At 34.5% G+C, this 19,927-nt stretch overlaps 2 protein-coding genes across 3 annotated transcripts in view; both read left to right on the top strand.

The window, feature by feature from the left end:
• The window catches only part of LOC135848590 (uncharacterized), a 44,484-nt gene extending 42,754 nt beyond the window's left edge, over positions 1-1,730 (top strand). For both annotated transcript variants that reach the window (XM_065368526.1, XM_065368525.1), the window contains exons 20-27: positions 11-169; positions 251-379; positions 465-595; positions 735-825; positions 895-1,056; positions 1,158-1,254; positions 1,383-1,493; positions 1,581-1,730. In XM_065368526.1, the coding sequence (XP_065224598.1) occupies positions 11-169; positions 251-379; positions 465-595; positions 735-825; positions 895-1,056; positions 1,158-1,254; positions 1,383-1,493; positions 1,581-1,648 (948 nt within the window). In that variant the 3' untranslated portion in view covers positions 1,649-1,730. The remainder of the gene's footprint in view (positions 1-10; positions 170-250; positions 380-464; positions 596-734; positions 826-894; positions 1,057-1,157; positions 1,255-1,382; positions 1,494-1,580) is intronic.
• Positions 1,731-3,660: 1,930 nt separating this feature from the next.
• On the top strand, positions 3,661-19,843 carry LOC135848589 (uncharacterized). Its single transcript, XM_065368524.1, has 27 exons — positions 3,661-3,867; positions 3,959-4,011; positions 4,088-4,257; positions 4,345-4,505; positions 4,577-4,736; positions 4,812-5,070; positions 9,579-9,805; positions 9,891-9,993; positions 10,130-10,260; positions 10,353-10,481; positions 10,566-10,733; positions 10,829-10,994; positions 11,117-11,232; positions 11,324-11,419; positions 11,490-11,700; positions 12,378-12,558; positions 12,652-12,835; positions 13,057-13,252; positions 13,832-14,025; positions 14,111-14,269; positions 14,347-14,475; positions 14,561-14,691; positions 18,817-18,913; positions 19,000-19,161; positions 19,253-19,349; positions 19,464-19,574; positions 19,650-19,843. Coding segments are annotated over exons 1-27 (3,861 nt in total). The 5' UTR covers positions 3,661-3,865; the 3' UTR covers positions 19,718-19,843.
• The last annotated feature ends 84 nt before the right edge of the window (positions 19,844-19,927 follow it).

Below are 19,927 nucleotides of genomic sequence, written 5' to 3'. Positions count from 1 at the left end.
TTTTTAAAAGGCCAATCGATGGAAAAAACGAGGCATTTCTCTTGTAACCATGACCTATCCTTATGTAGTTCCTGTGCCTTATCACATCCTGATGTCAGTTTACATGTACGATGGATCTGTAGCCATAAGTCACGGTGGCATTGAGATAGGTCAAGGCATAAATACAAAAGTAAGTAAACAAACTACACATATATCTAAAAATTAACAACTTTTTCGTAATATTTATCAAAATCATTGCTTTGATCAAAAGGTCGTTCAAGCCGTTGCTTATACATTGGGCATAGATGTGACATTGATTAAAATCAAACCTTCCATGGCTCTTACAAGTCCAAACGATGGCCCTACTGGAGGAAGTTTCGGTAGTGATGGAGTTACTTTTGTAAGTTGCTGATTTTTTTTCTTCTTTTTTTTTGTATCTCGCAGCATTTATGGTTCTTAATTCACCGATTGTGTTTGTTTTATAGGCTGCCTTAGAATGCTGTAAAATACTGCTCAGCCGACTCGAGCCCATAAAACAAAAAAATCCCGGTAAATCGTGGCCTGAAATAATAGCAGCAGCTGCAGCTGAGAATGTCGACTTGATGTGCGAATACATGTAAGACTGGTCTGAGTATACCTTCAGTCATCACAATCGGCAACTTACATAACACGATTGTTGTTTAAATTGCCTAATTTGTTCAGTAAAAGGTGCAACATGAACTTAAATTACATATTTTCATGTCTGTTTAACGAAGGTATTCCCCAACGGCCACTAACATTAATTACAACATTTTCGGAGTCGCTGTTTCCGAAGTCGAGGTCGATTTACTAACTGGACAATATTTGGTAAGCAGGATGAAACTTTACTCGACGGATTCGAATAAATACCATAGATACTAATTTATTGATTTACAGATAAGCAGAGTTGATTTATTGGAAGATGTAGGACAGAGTATAAGTCCTGATGTGGACATTGGTCAAGTTGAAGGCGCCTTCATCATGGGAATGGGGTATTGGCTCAGCGAAAAATTGATTTACGATCAGAATAGTGGAGCTTTGCTGACTAATCGAAGTTGGGTATGTATGAAGAGTAACTTATTACTGTAATTAGCACTATTTTATTGAATGATTATACCTACCCTTATGATTAAATTCATTAATCGGAACCAATTTTTCAGAACTATACACCCCCTGGAGCGAAAGATATCCCAGCTGATTTTAGAGTTTACTTTAGAAGAAACGCTCCAAATTCAAAAGGTGTTCTCAGATCAAAAGGTACTTGACACATTTTTAAAACTTACAAAATCTTTCTTTCAAAGTTCAATACTTATCCATATTTGACTGATTTTTTTTTTGAAAATAAATGTAAATGTGTACCAACTTGTAATTGAAATATTTTACAGCTACTGGAGAGCCACCACTCTGCTTGAGTATAGGAACAGTATTCGCAATCCGCAATGCATTGCTTTCCGGTAGAAAGGATGCAGGATCTAAGGATGACTGGTTCCAAATAAGTAAGTCAAATTTCAACCCCTAGGCTGAAAAGCTTTTTAGACATTGTACACATTTATTTAAAAAATTAAAATCATTCTGTTTTGCAGATCTACCTTATACGCCAGAGAATGTATTGCTCAGCTCGATGACGTCACTGGATCAATTCGCTTTATAATATTATTTTTTCTCGTTTATAAAATGTAGCCAAAATATAGATTTTTAGTTCCTAATAAAATTTTCAAATGCGTGTTGATTAATTGAGCATTGCACATAATTGATATTTTTGGATTTTTGTGAATACATATTTTAAAACCTGGGCCCTAACCCCTAAAAAATTTGATCTAATTTTACTACTGAAACTAAGTTTTCAAATCTGATTGTAACGTAAATCGGTCAGAAATGAGTACATTTTGGATAATGACTGATCAATCAATTGTTTCATGTCGACAAATTTGAAAAATTCAAATTCATGAATCAGAAATTTTCTTTTCAGCTTCGATGAAAAAAAAAGACCAAACTCGATTAGTTGAGTGACATTGAGACAACGAGTTTTCTTAATATTGAATTCCTAAATTTCGAACTTTTTTCCTCCTTGAATTGAAATAGATTTTTAACTTTTTTCAGTATTTGAAATCTAAAGAAATTGTACCCCTCGCTAAGACTAACTTCAAGACCACAGAAGAGTCCAAAAGTAATAAAAAAATAAAAAAATTGATTTTATACACAGACACTGATGGGGCGAGGAGTTGAAAATTTAAAAATTTAATTCAAAAAAATGAAATGAAATTGGTAATTTTTAACTGAACTTTTTTAACAATTATAAAAAATCAAATCAAATCAAATTGAGACAGGAATTGAAGTTCAAATCGTTTATATAAAAAATTATGGAAATTGAAAGCAGAGCTCCTCCTAATAAAAGGAAGTTTATAACTTTGATAACCAACCAAATGAAAAAAAACAAATGAGATTTCTAAAACTACTTTTTCAAAGTGACAATTTTGATCAATTTTTGCCGAAAAAATATACTTCGCTTGAGCAATTATTGACACTAGAAGAGTTTTTTCGTTATTTTCTAGTGAAAAAGAAAAAAATTCGCGAAATAAAACATTCCAATTAAAATCTAATAAAAGTAAAATAAAAATACGATCATGACTATGAGAATTTTTTAGCAAAAATAAGACTTTATGGAAATTATTATCCAAAAAGTAGAGATATTTTTTTGCAATTTTCGTATAAGAAATGATGCTATTTTGCAACTTTTGACAAAAAAGCAAAACTTTTGGGAACTTTTGGGCAATTTTGACAAAAAAGTGAGAATTTTTGGCAACTTTCAGCAAAAAGCGTAACTTTTAGGCAAATTTTGGCAATTTCTGGTCAAAAAGCAACACTTTCAATATAAGGCAATTTTTGAAAAAAAAATAAGATTTTATACATTTTTTTGCAAATAGGTACCTAAGTGACAATTTTTGAGCAATTTTAGGCAAAGAAAGACACTTGACTTTGGCAATTTCGACACGAGGGAAGTTTTTTCGTTATTTTTTTTGTGAAAACGAGACTTTTACACAATTTATGAAGCTTTTTAACAATATATTGACAAAAGAAATGGGCCTTTCGTAAATTTTGTTTAAAAAATGAGATTTTTTTGAGAAGTTTCAGTAAAAAAGCAAGATTTTTTTGGCAGTTTGGGGCAAGAAACGAGACTTTGGCAATGTTAGCAAAAAGTACTGCTTTTTGGAAATTCCTAGCAAAAAATTTTAGACTTTTGAAAAATGTTTAAAGTGAGACCTTTTTGGAATTTTTTGCAAAATTGACAATTTTTAAGAATTTTTGACCAGAAACGAGACTTTTTCGCAGATTCGAACAATTTCCAAAATGATTTCATCCAATTCCCATTTACCAGTCTAGTCAAGGCCATGCATATTAATTCCAAATACCTCAACTAAACATTAATCGTCACGAAACCCAGACCAAAGACCGTATTCCGTTGACTGTTTAAACTCTCGAGATTCTTTTCTGACTATAATTTTTTTCCACATCTGAGCCTTACCTACTGTCGTTTAATTATGCATGTAATGTAATGGACCGTACCTAAGGATTCGAGTTCTACACATCAACAGATCAACGTACCCACGGTCCAACATAAATTTACCAATTCTATCTACCAAAAAAAAAAGGTGAAGATGAGGGGAGTTGATATGAAGTCGAAACCAGACTACAGAGCATAAGAACAAGTGTTTACTACACAGTACTCGTCGAGTTTGGCAAAACAAGCGAATATAATCGTAAGAGCTTTATACATTTATAAATGTGCGATAGTGAAAACGTGTTTTTCGAGCGTTACATTTTGATACAACAGCTACCTACCGTTTAAGCGAAAATTTTGTTGTATAAAATGTGAGTTATCAACTTGAAAAATCAATTTGGATTTTCAAAGAACAGTACCTATTCAATAATGATTACACATACCTATCTATTCTTTATACAGGGTCATTCAACAGGGATCATTCAAGCTAAAAATTCACGACACCGTTTACACAGGTTGTACCTATTTTCATTTCAATATTTAAATTATTTCGATCATTCTTAAAATGACTCTTGTTTTCTCACCACTCAGTCGGATCCGATGTACCACCGGAAACTACTCTGAACGAATACATAAGGAACTATGCTAACCTCAAAGGCACCAAATTCATGTGTTTAGAAGGAGGCTGCGGAGCTTGTATAGTTGCCATAAAGAGACCCAATGTGATAACCGGTAAAGAGGAGATAATCGCAGTGAACTCGGTGAGTAGGTGAAACATACATACGACCTTGGCAGAGCATCGAATCAAGCTGGGCAATCGTCTAACCGGTATAAAAAATCTATTTCAGTGTCTAGTGCCAATTTTCAGTAGCTATGGATGGAGTATAATCACCGTCGAAGGCATAGGTAACAAGAGAAATGGCTATCATAAGGTACAATCCACCCTGGCCGGATTCAGTGGCACTCAATGCGGTTATTGTACTCCTGGCATGGTCATGAATATGTTCGGGTTCGTTTCCTACCTATTTTGTTGTACCAACTGCTGTGGTCAGTTAAATTGAATTTATTTACCGTATCCAGCTTACTCAACGGTGATAAGAAAATCACCATGAGCGATGTTGAGAATTCCTTCGGAGGTAACATATGTCGATGTACCGGATACAGGCCTATTTTGGACGCTTTCAAGTCTCTAGCCAGTGATGCTACTCCCGAGTTGAAGAAAACTTGCACCGATATCGAAGTAGGTGACTCGAATTGATCGTCGCTGCAGATGGACATTTTTTCATTTCGGGTTTTTGCCATTCAATTCTTTTAGGATATCATGTCCCAGATGAAGATCTGTTCCAAGACCCAGCAACCTTGCGAAAACTTGTGCAAAACTAATGGATCGAATGGATTCGAAGCTAACTCGTGTGCTTCTGGTAATGATACTCAAATACCGGACGTTTCGTTTTCCTTGCAACTTCAGGGATCTAGATGGTTCAGAGTGAAAACCATTCAAGAAATTTACGATGTTTTTGAAATGGTCAAGGATAACACCAAGTGTATGATCGTTGGAGGCAATACAGCTCATGGTAGGTTATTTTTTCATACGATTGGGTTAGGTAGCCTATGTATTTTTTATTCTAAAAATTTCCGAATTGATGAAGATTTAAAATACCCACTACATATTTGTAGATAGATTCATGTTGAGTTGAATACGTGGAGAAAATTTGCCAATTTATTCGTCACTGTTTCTCAATAATATTCGCGAGTTCTCAATTAGTGGGTATTTTGGCTTCGAGGAATGATTATTATGCAATTATTAACGAGTTAGTTATTGCAATTAAATGAACTTGATAATTTTTGAAAATATCGATAATTTGCGGAATGAGAAAGTGAGAAAGAAACGGAGAGAGAGAGTCATTTCGGGGTGTCGATTGAAACAGAACTAATGCAAATAAATAATCAGGTGCCTGATAATGCAACATCATTCAAGCTTCAATTAATTACCTATCTGCGATATGACATCACGTGGATTATTGTGTTCAAAATTTCAAGTATGGGGACCGTAGGTATTTATGCGCGATAAGATGCCTGAAAATCAGCATATCAAACATTGCAAAATATACGTAAATTTTGAACGCTGAAAAGGTACCAAAAAATTTCAGAAAAAATAGGTAGGTACCTACTCTCATTCAAGAGTAAATTTTCTTCGAATCAGGGGAATTCAGAAATGAATACGATCGTTCGCGATATACGAGAAATCTTTCGTGGAAAACGATAAACGAGTTTAAAAAATGAATCATTCGTTTGCAAAAGTTTAAATTGAGATAAATCTACCTATATATTTTTTAAATACCTGGATGAATCTTCAGTACATGAAAATTTATTTACCTGATTGAGATAGTTTTTTTAAAATGTTTCGTGAATTTATTAAAATCAATTCAAATGTAAGAGAACGAAATGAACGGTTTCAGCTAGGTACTTACCTATTTAAAAGTTCAGGCGAAAAAAACTCACCATTTGTACCAGACAGTAATCAAAATGATTAATTAATTAGAGAAACCTTAAAAATCGATATTTTGAGTTACTCATTTAATTTACAAAATAGATCTCGAATGATTCACTTCAGAATGAATTCAGTCGTTCGCGAACGAACGAATGTTTTGAAGAAAATAATCAGTTTTTTCCTTTATAAATTTATTCGAGACCGAAATTCTGAGAAATATAGAAAGTCGTTCGTGAACGATTCGCTCAAGAATTGAATCAGTCGTTCGGAAATGAATTAGTTCTTCAAAAATAATTTTTTATTATGCTACTTTTAGTCTTATCGAGCGTTATTCAGTAACTAGTTTTTTTCACAGAATTTTTGCGAAATATATCAAGCCGTTCGCGAACGATTCGCTGGAGAATGAACACATTCGATCGCGAACGAATGATTTTTTTTACAGAATAATTTGTAATTTGTTATCGAATATTAATTTGTTCATGACAGAATATTAGTGAATTTCATTCAGTCGTTCGCGAATGATTCACTTGAGAGTGAATGATGCGAAAGAATGTTTTCCTTTTTTTAAAATCACAAAAATCTAGCGACCTACTTTTGAAATTTCTGGAGAGAAAACTCAAAAATCGATAATTTGAAGTACTTACCTAAAGAGCCTTTCAGGATAAGATGGTGAAATCCGCACTTTCTCCAATTTTGACGAAACTCATCCAATATGTTAGCTTGGGTGTAAAACCATCCCAAAAAATTTTTTGAGTCGACCCCCCCACCCCAACCCGAGAAATGTGCCCCAATGTGCTCAAAATTCAAAATTCTCGTTCTCCGGAGGGGCTTGTCCAAAAATTCTGAAACTTTCATAGAAAATAGTCACTAAGTAGGTACGTGTGTGACATTTTTTTCAAAAAAAAATTTTCATATTTGGGGGGTTTTGGGGGGGTTGAAAATTTCAAAAATTCGTAGAAAAAAAACGGGGAGGGGGCCCTCTGCGAAATTTTCTCAAAAATTTAGTTACACCCTAAGGTATAACATATAACTTTCCCAGGGTCCCAAAGGGGGGTGCAACATGGTCAAAAAACATAAAGTTTGATAAAAAAACATGTATCTCCAGTACTACCGCGTGTTTTGTCAACATTGTTCCACGACACCGCCGTGGGAAAACTTCACCTATCGCGCGCTCTCAAACTTGGATTTTTTTTGAAAACCCTATTGAAATACCATAGTTGACATCAAAGGTATTTTTGGTGAATATTTTCTAGGGTTGTGTGGTGAACAACCGAGGTAAATTTTCAACCCCCTCTCCCTTCATATTTACCACTCAAAATTGCATTTTTCAACTAATTTTTTGCTTTTTACTATCAATGAAAATTGTGAGGTACAATGTGTCGTTTCCGCATGATTTGATACCGCTGAGCACGAACATGACGTCTGGTTATAAGCTAACCTAGCCCCTTCAAAGCCTTCTGCCTGCCCCCTCCCCAACCATAAACAATTTTTACTACACATTTTTGAAATAAAGTTACTTTGATGATATTGGTGTCGTTTTCATATGGTTCAAACCTTCCGAGCACAAATATTGCGTCTGATTTTGTTTTACACTCACCCGGCCCTTCCACAGTCTCAGCTCCCACTACTTTTGAAATAGAGCTACTTTCACAAAATTGGGGTCGTTTCCAAGAGACCTAAACTCAAATACAGACATCTGATTTCGTTTTACTCATACCCAGCCTCTCAGTAGGGGGCTGACGCTCTGAAGGGCACGGTCAAGCGTAAAACAAAATCAGACGTTTGTATTTGCGTCTACATCACTTGGAAACGACACCAATAATCATCTTCAAAGTAACTTTATATTTCAAAAATAAGTAGTAAAAATTGAGATGGGGGGCTGATGGCTCTGGAGGGGCTAGATTGGTGTAGCAGAAAATCTGACGTCATATTCGTGCTCAGCGGTATCGAATCATGAGGAAACGATACCACATTCATTAATATTCGATTCTCCCGAAATTATAATTTTACCCTTGCTATGGCACCTTTTTCAATTTTTCACTATGACGGATCAAACAAAAAATTTGAAAAAAATATAGTAAAAAGCATAAAATAAGTTGAAAAACGCAATTTTGAGTGGTAAATATGAAGGGAGAGGGGGTTAAAAATTTACCTCGGTTGTTCACCACACCACCCTAGAAAATATTCACCAAAAATACCTTTGATGGCAACTAAGGTATTTCAATATGGTTTTCAAAAAAATCCAAGTTTGAGAGCGCGCGATAGGTGAAGTTTTCCCACGGCGGTGTCGTTGAACAATGTTGACAAAACGCGCGGTAGTACTGGAGATACATGTTTTTTATCAAACTTTATGTCTTTTGACCATGTTGCACCCCCCTTTAGGACCCTGGGAAAGTTATATGTTATACCTTAGGGTGTAACTAAATTTTTGAGAAAATTTCGCAGAGGGCCCCCTCCCCGTTTTTTTCTACGAATTTTTGAAATTTTCAACCCCCCCAAAAAACGCCCACATATGAAAATTTTTTTTTGAAAAAAATGTCACACACGCACCTACTTAGTGACTATTTTCTATGAAAGTTTCAGAATTTTTGGACAAGCCCCTCCGGAGAACGAGAATTTTGAATTTTGAGCACATTGGGGCACATTTCTCGGGTTGGGGTGGGGGGGGTCGACTCAAAAAAAATTTTGGGATGGTTTTACACCCAAGCTAACATATTGGGTGAGTTTCGTCAAAATTGGAGAAAGTGCGGATTTCACCATCTTATCCTGAAAGGCTCTTTGCAAAATATGCAGTTCTCAAATGATTCACTTCAGAATGAATTCAGTCGTTCGCGAACAAATGAATTTTTTAAAGAAAATAATCAGGTTTTTCCTCGACCCTCATTAATAAATTTATTCGAGACTGAGTTTCTGAGAGTATAGAAAATCGTTCGTGAACGATTCGTTCAAGAATGAAATCAGTCGTTCGCAATCGCAAGTGAATCAGTTCTTTAAAAATGATTTTTTATTGTGCTACTCTTGGTCTTATTTAGCATTATTCAGTACTAATTTTTTTTACAGAGTCTTTGCGAAATATAATCAAGTCGTTCGCGAACGATTCGCTGGAGAATGAACTCATTCGTTGGCGAACGAATGATTTTTTTACAGAATAATTTATAATTCGTTGTTACTAAATACATATCAATTTGTTCATGACAGAACATCAGTGAGATTCATCCAGTCGTTCACGAATGATTCACTTGAGAGTAGACACAACATGATTCGTTCTTCTCTTCTAAGCTTGTAATAACATCAAATATTCGCTCTCGACCAAATTTTTTACAAAAATTTCGAGTCGTTCGCGAACGATCCGTTAAAAATGAACTCAGTAATTTCTGAACGAAACAACAATGAGATTTCTCAACAAATTGCTCAAAGACGTTCGCAAGCGGTTCAATTTGTTAAAACTGGGGTCAGACGTTCGCGAACGACTCCTACCATTCGAAATATTTCAAAAATGCGAATTATGAACTTATGCATAACCATGTAGAAAAATTATTAAAATCAGGTCCTTACCGATTTTCACTACAAATTAGTCATTTCTTTCCACAGGAGTCTACAGATCAGAGCCTCAAGACATCTACATCGACATAAACGGAGTCAAAGACCTGCACATCTACACATTGAACTCAGATAACCTCGTCTTAGGAGGAAACATGTCTCTCAACAAGACCATAGAAGTAATGAACAAAGTAGCCGCAGAAAACCCAAATAAATTCGGCTACCTCAAGCAGATGGCCAGTCACATTGATCTTATCGCCAACGTACCAGTTAGAAACGTAATAAAAGCTCTTTTCATTTTTAACCTATCAACAATGGTGAGATCTATCACATTCTTGTAACATATCATTGTCGTTTTTACAGATTGGAACCTTAGCTGGTAACCTATCGATTAAATATTCCCATCGAGAATTTCCATCTGATTTGTTTCTTATTTTGGAAACAGTCGGCGCAAAATTAACCATAGGTGAGTAAAAATGAAAACAATTGAGCTTCTATAGGTATTGGTTGTCAAAGATACAATAGGATTACCTTTGAAGTGATTTTCTTAAATTTTTTTACCTTCAAGGTAATAGCATTGTGTAAGAATATGAATGTTCTAGGTCATGTAACTGGATTGGTGTACAAGTATGCATTAGCACAGTATCTTGGATTGGATATGCGACGCAGAATCATATTAAATATTACACTTCCAGCATTGGATTCGTCTACTTATGTGTATCGTTCGTATAAGGTAATTTTTCATCTCTTTCCTTCATCCTCCTACTTGTGAAAAAAATAATTCCCAAATTTTTTCCTCGTGATTTTACTTTTTCTGTACTTTAGATCATCCAAAGAGCACAGAATCATCACGCATATGTCAACGCTGGTTTCCTTGTCAAAGTCGACAAGAATACTTTTTACAGAGTGCTCGATTCACCGAGTTTTGTTTTTGGAGGAATAAGTCCCCAATTCGTGAGTTGGGAGTTTTAGATGAAATCTTTAATAATGGTGTATAGGATCATTCTATTTTTATTGCAATGTTTTCGTGGCTTTTAGGTACATGCCACAAATACCGAAAATTACATGAAAGGCAAAAATTTACTGGAAGTTAATACACTAAAGGAAGCATGCAGAATATTAAAATCTGAACTGAAGCCTGATAACGTTCCTCCCGAAGCATCGCCAGAGTATCGAGTTTCGTTGGCTGTGAATTTATTTTACAAGGTATACACCCCCCCCCCTTATCCAACCAATCACCAACTGGTAAATATCATAATCAACTTGGTATAATCTTACTTTTTGCTCTGTTTCTGTCTCAGTTTGTCCTCAGTTTAAGTCCAAGCACCATCGAAAGCAAATACCGTAGTGGAGGCTCCATATTGACCAGGCCACTTTCTTCAGGCAAGCAAGATTTCCAAACTGATAAATCCCAATGGCCTGTAACCAAACCGATGCCAAAATTAGAAGCATTCGCACAATGCGCTGGTAAAATTGAAAATTTTTGGATATTTTTTAGAACCCTAATTAATAATATTATTTTGATTGAGGAATATAAAATATTTATCTAATTCGTGGTTTGCATTGTAATTTATTGTTCTTTTCTACAGGAGAAGCCGAATATGTAAATGATATTCCAGTACAAGTTAACGAATTGTACGCAGCTTTCGTTGTATCCAAAAAAGGACCCGGAAAATTGACCAGCATCGATATGAGTCCTATAAAAGTAAAATAAGCATTGAGAAATAACAATGAAAGTGAAAAATAAATCCCCCCTCCACCCTAAAAAAAAATGATAAAATGACTTTTTTCCGCAGGATATCCCAGGAGTTGTGAAATTCATATCAGTCAAAGATATTCCGGGTAAAAATACTTTCCTAGAAGTATTTCCGATAAAAATCGAAGAAGAACCGGTTCGTAATTCGTTCTTTTTATCCCATACGAGTATTTTTACTCACCTATCGTCATTTTTCCAAATATCAGCTCTTTGCCGATAAAGAAGTCCTCTACGCTGGTCAACCAGTCGGCGTGGTTGTCGCAAATACACAAACTCTCGCCAACAGCGCCGCCGATAAGGTGATCGTAAACGTCGAACAAACTCGCAAACCAGTTCTCGATCTCAAAGCAGTCGTCGATTCCGGAGATAGAAGCAGAATAAGTTTACAACTCGAAAAACCAGCCACCACTGAAAAAAGTTAGTCAATTTAGTTCAAAATTACCCGTCACATAATGCAAATTGTCGAATATTTTTCATAGTCCAGGTAGTACAACAATTTGAACTACGTAAGTGTTAGTTCGGTTACGATCTTAAGAACTGAAGGGGCTGATGAGCTGTTTTCGTTCGAATTGAAATAACGCCATGTGGCCTTCGGCAGAATTATGAAAGGAGCATTGAAAGATTTTTTTCCTGAATAATTTTAGTTCATTTTCAAAGTAATTGAAGGAACTATGGTTGAATGTAATTTTTGAGCTGCTCCAGAGACTGCAATTTTTGACACGTATGAAAATATGTTCTTTTTTGTGTAAAATTCAAAGTCTTACCAGTTGAATCTCTGAATTTAAAATTGAAGACACTTGAAAAAAAATGGGAAAGGTATTTTTGGTAAGATAGGTGAATTGCCCTTCTTCCTAGATTTGAAAAATTATGATGGATTGTTGGGTAGGTACCTCTAAAAAAATCTTCAAACCAAAATTCCGACTTCCAACCCACCTCAGTTTTTATGTCCACCCCTTCATTTTGGAGCGATAGTGGTTCACAGTTTCCTTTTGTCAATTTCACCCCCACCAGCTGTGATAAAAAATTCTTTAGAAAACCGTGTCAAAAGGTTCATCCTTACCTATACTGAATGCACACTTTTCACGGTTTTACAGAAGACGTAAAGTACAAGTTCAACGGTTCTTGGTACATGGGAGGCCAATACCATTTCACAATGGAAACCCAAAGCTGCTACTGTATCCCAACTGAAGATGGAATGGACATATACCCAGCAACTCAATGGATTGCCGCAGTTCAACAAGGTGCAGCTTCAGCTTTAAATATGCCAGAGAATAGGTATCTGGTTGAAGAATTTTTCAATATATGAGTAATATACCTATCTTTGGATACCTAGACCTACCTAATAATGAAATTTGGTTTATTTTTAAGCATTAACGTGAGCGTTAAAAGATGTGGAGGAGGATATGGTGCCAAACAGGGACGATCTGCAATGACATCAACAGCTTGTGCGGTGGCAGCTTACAACATGAGGGTTCCAGTTCGAATGGTTGTGAAATTAGAAACCAATATGGAAGCAGTTGGAAAAAGGTTCCCAATGTATGGCAAATATGAGGTATCTACGATAGATTACTAATGACATGACTTCTCGATTGCTTTATTTTCAAGTTGAGTGCTACTTCTTTCTAGAAATCAAGGGAGAAGTAGAATGATGTGTTAGGGGTATTTTATTGAAGCTACAGAAATCTCGTACATTTGAAAGGAGCGTTTTTCCATTTCCAAGAGCTGGATTTCTTCATCACTTTTCTATATTTTTTTTTTTTTTTTGTTCACCAGGTAGCCATTAACGAAAAAGGTGCAATTCAACGCATGAGCATCGATACGTACACTGATAAGGGCATCACTTTGAACGACACCCTCATGGGAAGAATCGTATTGCATGTTCAAAGTTGCTACGATTCGACTACCTGGAATATTGTTGAATACGATGTGAAAACAGATTACACCACAAATACGCATGCCAGAGCTCCTGGTACGTGCTTTAGATTAATCTCAAATCGATCTATCGATATTAAAGCTAGGATAAGGTCGACTTTGAGCAAGTTCTGAGATCTTCGTGTTTTGGAATTCTCTCATTTGCGTGCATTTTTTACTAAAGAAGAGCTGTAGATGATTTAGAAATTGAAAACGTCCTTCGCCCATTTGTAAATGATTCAAAAATTAATTTCTTACGTCAAAATTTTCCAATTCTCAGGTCATTAAGTCACATCTTTTTTCCAATTTGAAGTTTCATTATTTTTCAAACACTATAATATTACTTTTTTAAAAATGATTATATTTTACAGCATTAATTTTACTATAAATTTACTCGTATATTCATTTTTGTATGGGCGGAGGGGGGGGGGGCTTTTCAATTTCATTAAAATTCAAGAATCTCAACTTTAGTAAAAATATTTTCCATTTTTTTCTGCACCTTTTTAAAACATTTTTCGCGGAGGAACTTCCCCGTTTTGATGGATTTAACCCCCCCCCCCTCTTGGGATTAAACAGATGTATTTAAGTATGGGGAAACACCCTATGAGTTTTTCATTTCCTCTCGATAATTTTTCAGGTAGCGCTGAAGGAATAGCACTTATCGAATACATCATGAATCATATCGCCAGTGTAGCCAATCTTGATCCTACTGCCGTACGATTGGCTAACCTTAGACCGGAATTTTCCTCATCTATACCACCTATGATTGACGACGTGAAACAAAACTCAGATTTTATCAATCGTCAAAAATCTGTCGAAGATTTCAACAAGGTAATAAAAAATCTCACTTTGATATTTCCTCATCCCTTATTTTCTTTCCTCAAATTTTATCAGCTGCTGTTGTTTTTATGCAAAGGCTAATCGATGGACGAAACGGGGCATTTCTCTGGTAACGATGAATTACCCTTATGAGATTCCTCTGCCTTATCACACGCTGATGTCAGTCTACATGTACGATGGATCTGTAGCTATCACTCATGGAGGTATTGAGATAGGTCAAGGTATAAATACCAAAGTACGTACTTATAAAGATCTCTAAAAATCAACTCTTTCGTCCACTGTATACCTACTTATGTATTTTTATTCAAAAAGGTTGCTCAAGCTGTAGCTTACGCATTGGGCATAGATGTGACCATGATTAAGATCAAACCTTCGATGTCTCTAACAAGCCCTAACAATGGACCAACCGGAGGAAGTATGGGTAGTGATGCAGTTACTTTCGTAAGTTGCTGAATCATTTTTGCATCCAGATGACTCAGAAGCATAATTATGCGTTCTTAATTATTGGACGATGTTTATTTTATAGGCTGCCTTGGAATGTTGTAAAATAATGCTCGGCCGACTCGAACCCATAAAACAAAAAAATCCTGGTAAATCGTGGCCTGAAATAATTAAAGCCGCTGCACTTGCGAGTGTTGACTTGATGTGCGAATATATGTAAGTTTAGACCATTATCGCAATATAAAATACATGATCAAAATCTGTCGGTAGGTATTAAAACCCTTGTTAGCAAAATTTCAGACCTTATAGTTCAATTTCGGGTTTTTAGGCAAATTTTTAAAGATTTAAAAACATCTTGCGCAGTTCGCAAGATCAACCGACTTTGCTCTAAATATACTGTAGTAATTTACCAACATTTATCTCAGTAATTTACCAGACATTACTTAAAAATTTACCAATTTATCAAAATGCGCGGAAGTACCCAAATTTACCGATTTAATGAATACGAAAAGTCGAAAACATCAACAAAATAAAATAGTCAATCATAAGTAGCCATCATATTACACTTTTATGAAATTGATTTTCTAATAAAAATTAGCGTACTTATGAAGACGTAACCGTCATATTACAAGTGGAATAATATATCAGGAAAATTGTTGACAAAAAACAAAATTATTACCGAAATTTACCAATTTACCGAAATTTAGCTATTTACCAAAATTTACCAATTTACCTATATACCGAAATTTACCTATTTACTGAAATTTACCTATTTACCAAAATTTACCTATTTACCAAAATTTACCATTTTACCAAAATTTACCATTTTACCGAAATTTACCAATTTACCAAAATTTACCGATTTACCAAAATTTACCGATTTACCAAAATTTACCAATTTACCAAAATTTACCTATTTACCAAAATTTACCAATTTACCAAAATTTACCAATTTACCTAAATTTACCAATTTACCTAAATTTACCAATTTACCTAAATTTACCAATTTACCTAAATTTACCAATTTACCTAAATTTACCAATTTACCAAAATTTAAAGGTTTTAAATGGCTTAATTTTTATCCAGAATTGAAATTTAGCTATTTACTAAAATTTACCAATTTACCAAAATTTACCAATTTACCAAAATTCACCAATTTACCAAAATTTACCAATTTACCAAAATTTACCAATTTACCAAAATTTACCAATTTACCAAAATTTACCGATTTACCAAAATTTACCAATTTACTAAAATTTACGAATTTATCAAAATTTATCAATTTACCAAAATTTACCATTTTACCAAAATTTACCAATTTACCAAAATTTACCAATTTACTAAAATTTACTAATTTACCAAAATTTACCGATTTACCAAACTTTACGAATTTACCAAAACTTACAAATTTAACCAAATTTATCAATTTACCAAAATTTACCACTTTACCAAAATTTACGAATTTACCAAAAATTACCCCAGTAATTTACCAGACATTACCCACTAATTTACCAATTTTCCATTTTACCAAAAATTACCCCAGCAATTTACCAACATTCACCTCAGTAATTTACGAGACATTTCCTCACTAATTTACCAATTTTTTACCGAATTTTAATTACCCCAGTAATTTACTGTCAAAGGTTTTTACCAATTTACCAAACTTTACCAATTTACCAAAAATTACCCAAGCAATTTACCAAAATTTTCGACCAACTTTAATTACGAGTAATTCACCAAAAATAACTAATCATTTTATTTACTAAAAATTACTAGATATTAATTAACAAAAAAAAAATATATATATAATGTTTTTTGTTAAAACAAAAATTACACTAGAAATTTTTGAAAAATTTTGATTTTTTATGGCAAAAAAATTTTGGACGGATAAAATTAACAAAAAAATTAACAAAAAAATCAACAAAAAATTTTCTCCTCTTGACTCGCGCGGGATTCGAACACCCGACCTTCGGCGTACCAATCTGCAACCTACACACCCTAACCACCCCATCTGTTTGTTGGGGGTGAGCCGTTTGCGAGATATAAGGGTTTACACAAATTTCTGCTTATCCATAACGTTGAAACACACTTAAACGTTCATATCTCGTAAACGGCTGAACCGATTTCGACCAAATTAAAAATTTCTCTAGTTCAGTATCAAAGCAATATTTTGCCATCATTAGTTTCGACTTAAAGTTCGGAGCTTTTGAGTTCAGCGTGACACAAATTTATACATAAATTGATATACCTATAAATATATAAATATATATATATATAAACTTATCTCGTTTTGCGCCATATGTCTTATCGTGATCAGCACACTTCAAAACGTCAAGAAAACCCACCCCCACCCAAATCCTCAACCATCATGACAAATACAATACCTTACTTTTCCGTTTCACGGCAAAGTCGGTAAAAACGAAAAGAAACTGTTTGTGGGCTATTTTCAACCTTTAACATGAAATATACATTTTCAAGCAAATTGAAGATTTAGGCCATTCTGGAGCCTTCGGCGATTTTTCCCCCAGAATTTTCAAATCAGTCTGGAAAGGCTAAAAATGAACTTCAGCACCTACAACTCGGGTCAATGCTCAATAAGCACCCTCCGAATTGTTTTTGGTGGTTAAAACAAAAATCCAGGAGTGCCATGTTCAAAAGTGAATTTTAGATCGAAAATCAAACTTTTAAATAGGATAATGTAACGAATGGTTTTTGGCAAGATATCACCTGTTGTACCACTTGACTCAGAAATAATCGCAATTTGATCTTTTTGAAGCCTCCAGAAAGTTATCAAATTCTCCAGAAATTTTAAATAGCCCCGAAGGGATCAAAAATGAATGAATTTTTTCACATTTTCTGGATGCTCAATAAGCATTGACCAAAGTTGTAGAATCTTAAGTTCATTTTGCCCACTTGAGAGCAATTAGAAATTTCTGGAGAAATCTGAAAACTAGTAAGAAGTTCCAAAAAGCTCCTATGAAAAACTTGGCTGAAAATTTTTCAAGGTCTCATTTTTCCCAACAACTTAAGGGAACCTTTTGAATTCATACTCGTCCATTTGTACGGAACCAATCTAGATCCAAAAAACATGTTCTAAAACCACCATAACCAAAATTTCAAAACTTAAAGTTCATTTTAAAATTTTTAGCGAATTTTTGAAAATTTTAAAAATTCAAAAAAGTCTTATTGTCTATGAAATGTATTTTTTTTAGCAAAGTGAACCAATGTGGGCAATTCTTTCAATTCAACTCTCGCACATTAAAGGTATTCTAAAGCCTTTAACAATCCTCAAAAAGAATCGAAATTTGACATTTTTAAAGAAATCTGAAAAATTGCTGGAAGGTTCAAAAAGCTCCAGCAGAAATTGTTCTTGAGTCGAGTGGTCATGTAGAGTAGATTCATCAGACTATATCTTGCAAAAAAAAGCTCGTTAAAATTTGATTGGTCAAAAATTCAAATTTTTCTGAAATTTTGAGATAACCATCAAAAAAAGGTCGAAGGGATGGGGATAAGCATCGACCAAATTTACAGGTTCTAAAAGTTCATTTTTGGCCTCTCCAGAGTGATTGAAGCTTCTGGAGAGAATTGAAAAATTTCTGCAGGCTACAGAATTGCTTAAAACAAGTTGTTGTTGGTCTGTGGGAGTTGAATTTAAGAAATTACTTGAATTTGTTCACTTTTCACAAAAAATGTATCTTCATGATAAAATTTAAAAATCACGCTTACGACAGCTTTTTTAGTTTTTTTTTTAATTTTCAAAAATTCTTCAAAAATCTAGGAATGAACTTTAACGTCTAAAATTTCGGTTATGGCAATTTTGAAAAATGCTCTTTAGATCGTGCTTAGTTTCGTTCAAGCCGGAGAAGGTCATATCAACCAAGATTTCGATTATAAGGAGGAGGGATCAGTTTTGGTGTCTCAAAAGGTCTTTTTTTAAAAAAAAATCAGTTTTGGGCATTTATTATATTTTTCCAAAATTCAACTGTAAGGTCATTTCATCTGAAAGAATTTCAACCAAACTCGCTCAATTTTGATACTGAGACTTGGTTTGGATTTCGCAAAAGTCTAAGGGAGGGAGGTGAAAATTAAGAGCCAAAAAAGTCAATAGGAATGAGTGGCAGAGCAATTGAGAAACTTTGTGTCACCTCTTCACCTATCCAAATTAATCAAGGAGGTTGAAATTCGACGGGTGCCCAGATGAGCATTTTGGTGATTTTGACTTCTCGACTCCTCCCCACCTCTTGAACACCAAAAATCGGATTTTCCCCACTTCCGTACCTAATAATTAAGCTTGAAAAACGTTTTTAAAAAATTGTTTATAATTATGTTTACACACAACAGGTATTCTCCAGCGATTAGCGCAGATAACTTCAATTACAACATTTTTGGAGTTGCTGTTACGGAAGTCGAAGTTGATCTGTTGACTGGACAATACTTGGTAAGAACTGAGAACCTACATAGAATGAAAATTGTACTCCACAGATTCTGAAATCGACACTAATTTAGGTACCTATTATTTTGTAGATCAACAGAGTTGATTTATTGGAAGATGCGGGACAAAGTATAAGTCCTGATGTGGATATTGGTCAAGCTGAAGGCGCCTACGTCATGGGATTGGGATACTGGTTGTGCGAAAAATTGGTTTACGATCAGAATACAGGAGCTTTGCTCACTAATCGAACTTGGGTATGGGATGGTCACGTTTTCTCATCATTTGCCAAATGATTAGGTACCTAGACCAACCATTGATCAAATAAAATTGCGTTGATTTTTTCAGAATTATACACCTCCTGGAGCGAAAGATATCCCAGTTGATTTCAGAGTATATTTCAGGAGGAATGCTCCTAATCCAAAAGGTGTTCTCAGATCAAAAGGTACTTACTTACAATTTTCTACAGGAGATAAAATCTTTCTCCCTATTTCTCCTCAAGTTTCATATGCATTTGAATGACAGCTTATATGTACAAATTAATTTCCATATTTTACAGCTATTGGAGAGCCACCACTTTGCTTAAGTATTGGCATAGTTTTTGCTATTCGAAATGCATTACTTTCTGGTAGAAAAGAAGCAGGATCTAAAGAAGACTGGTTCCCGATCAGTGAGTATTTTTGACCCAAGTTTAAGCCTATTTGATTTTGGAATTTTCAAAATTGAAATAATTCTGTTTTTTCAGATCTACCTTATACTCCAGAAAGTGTTCTACTTAGCTCGATGACGTCACTGGATCAATTTGCTCTATGATATACTCGTATTCATTGTATGTTTGCATTTTTTTTTCTGTCTAAATGTTGGGCTCAATTTATTATTTATACTTACACTTTTTTTTACGTAGGTAATAATAAAATTTTAATTCTGTAATACATACAAGTTGATTGATCGATCATTCTGTCAGAGATACCGTTATAAGGTTCAAAAAAGATTGTCCAAGTGTGAAATTAGGCATTCAAAAAT

This window comes from Planococcus citri, chromosome 5 (assembly GCF_950023065.1).
Source record: "Planococcus citri chromosome 5, ihPlaCitr1.1, whole genome shotgun sequence".
Classification (NCBI taxonomy): domain Eukaryota; kingdom Metazoa; phylum Arthropoda; class Insecta; order Hemiptera; family Pseudococcidae; genus Planococcus; species Planococcus citri.
This window is presented reverse-complemented; position numbering and strand designations above follow the sequence as displayed.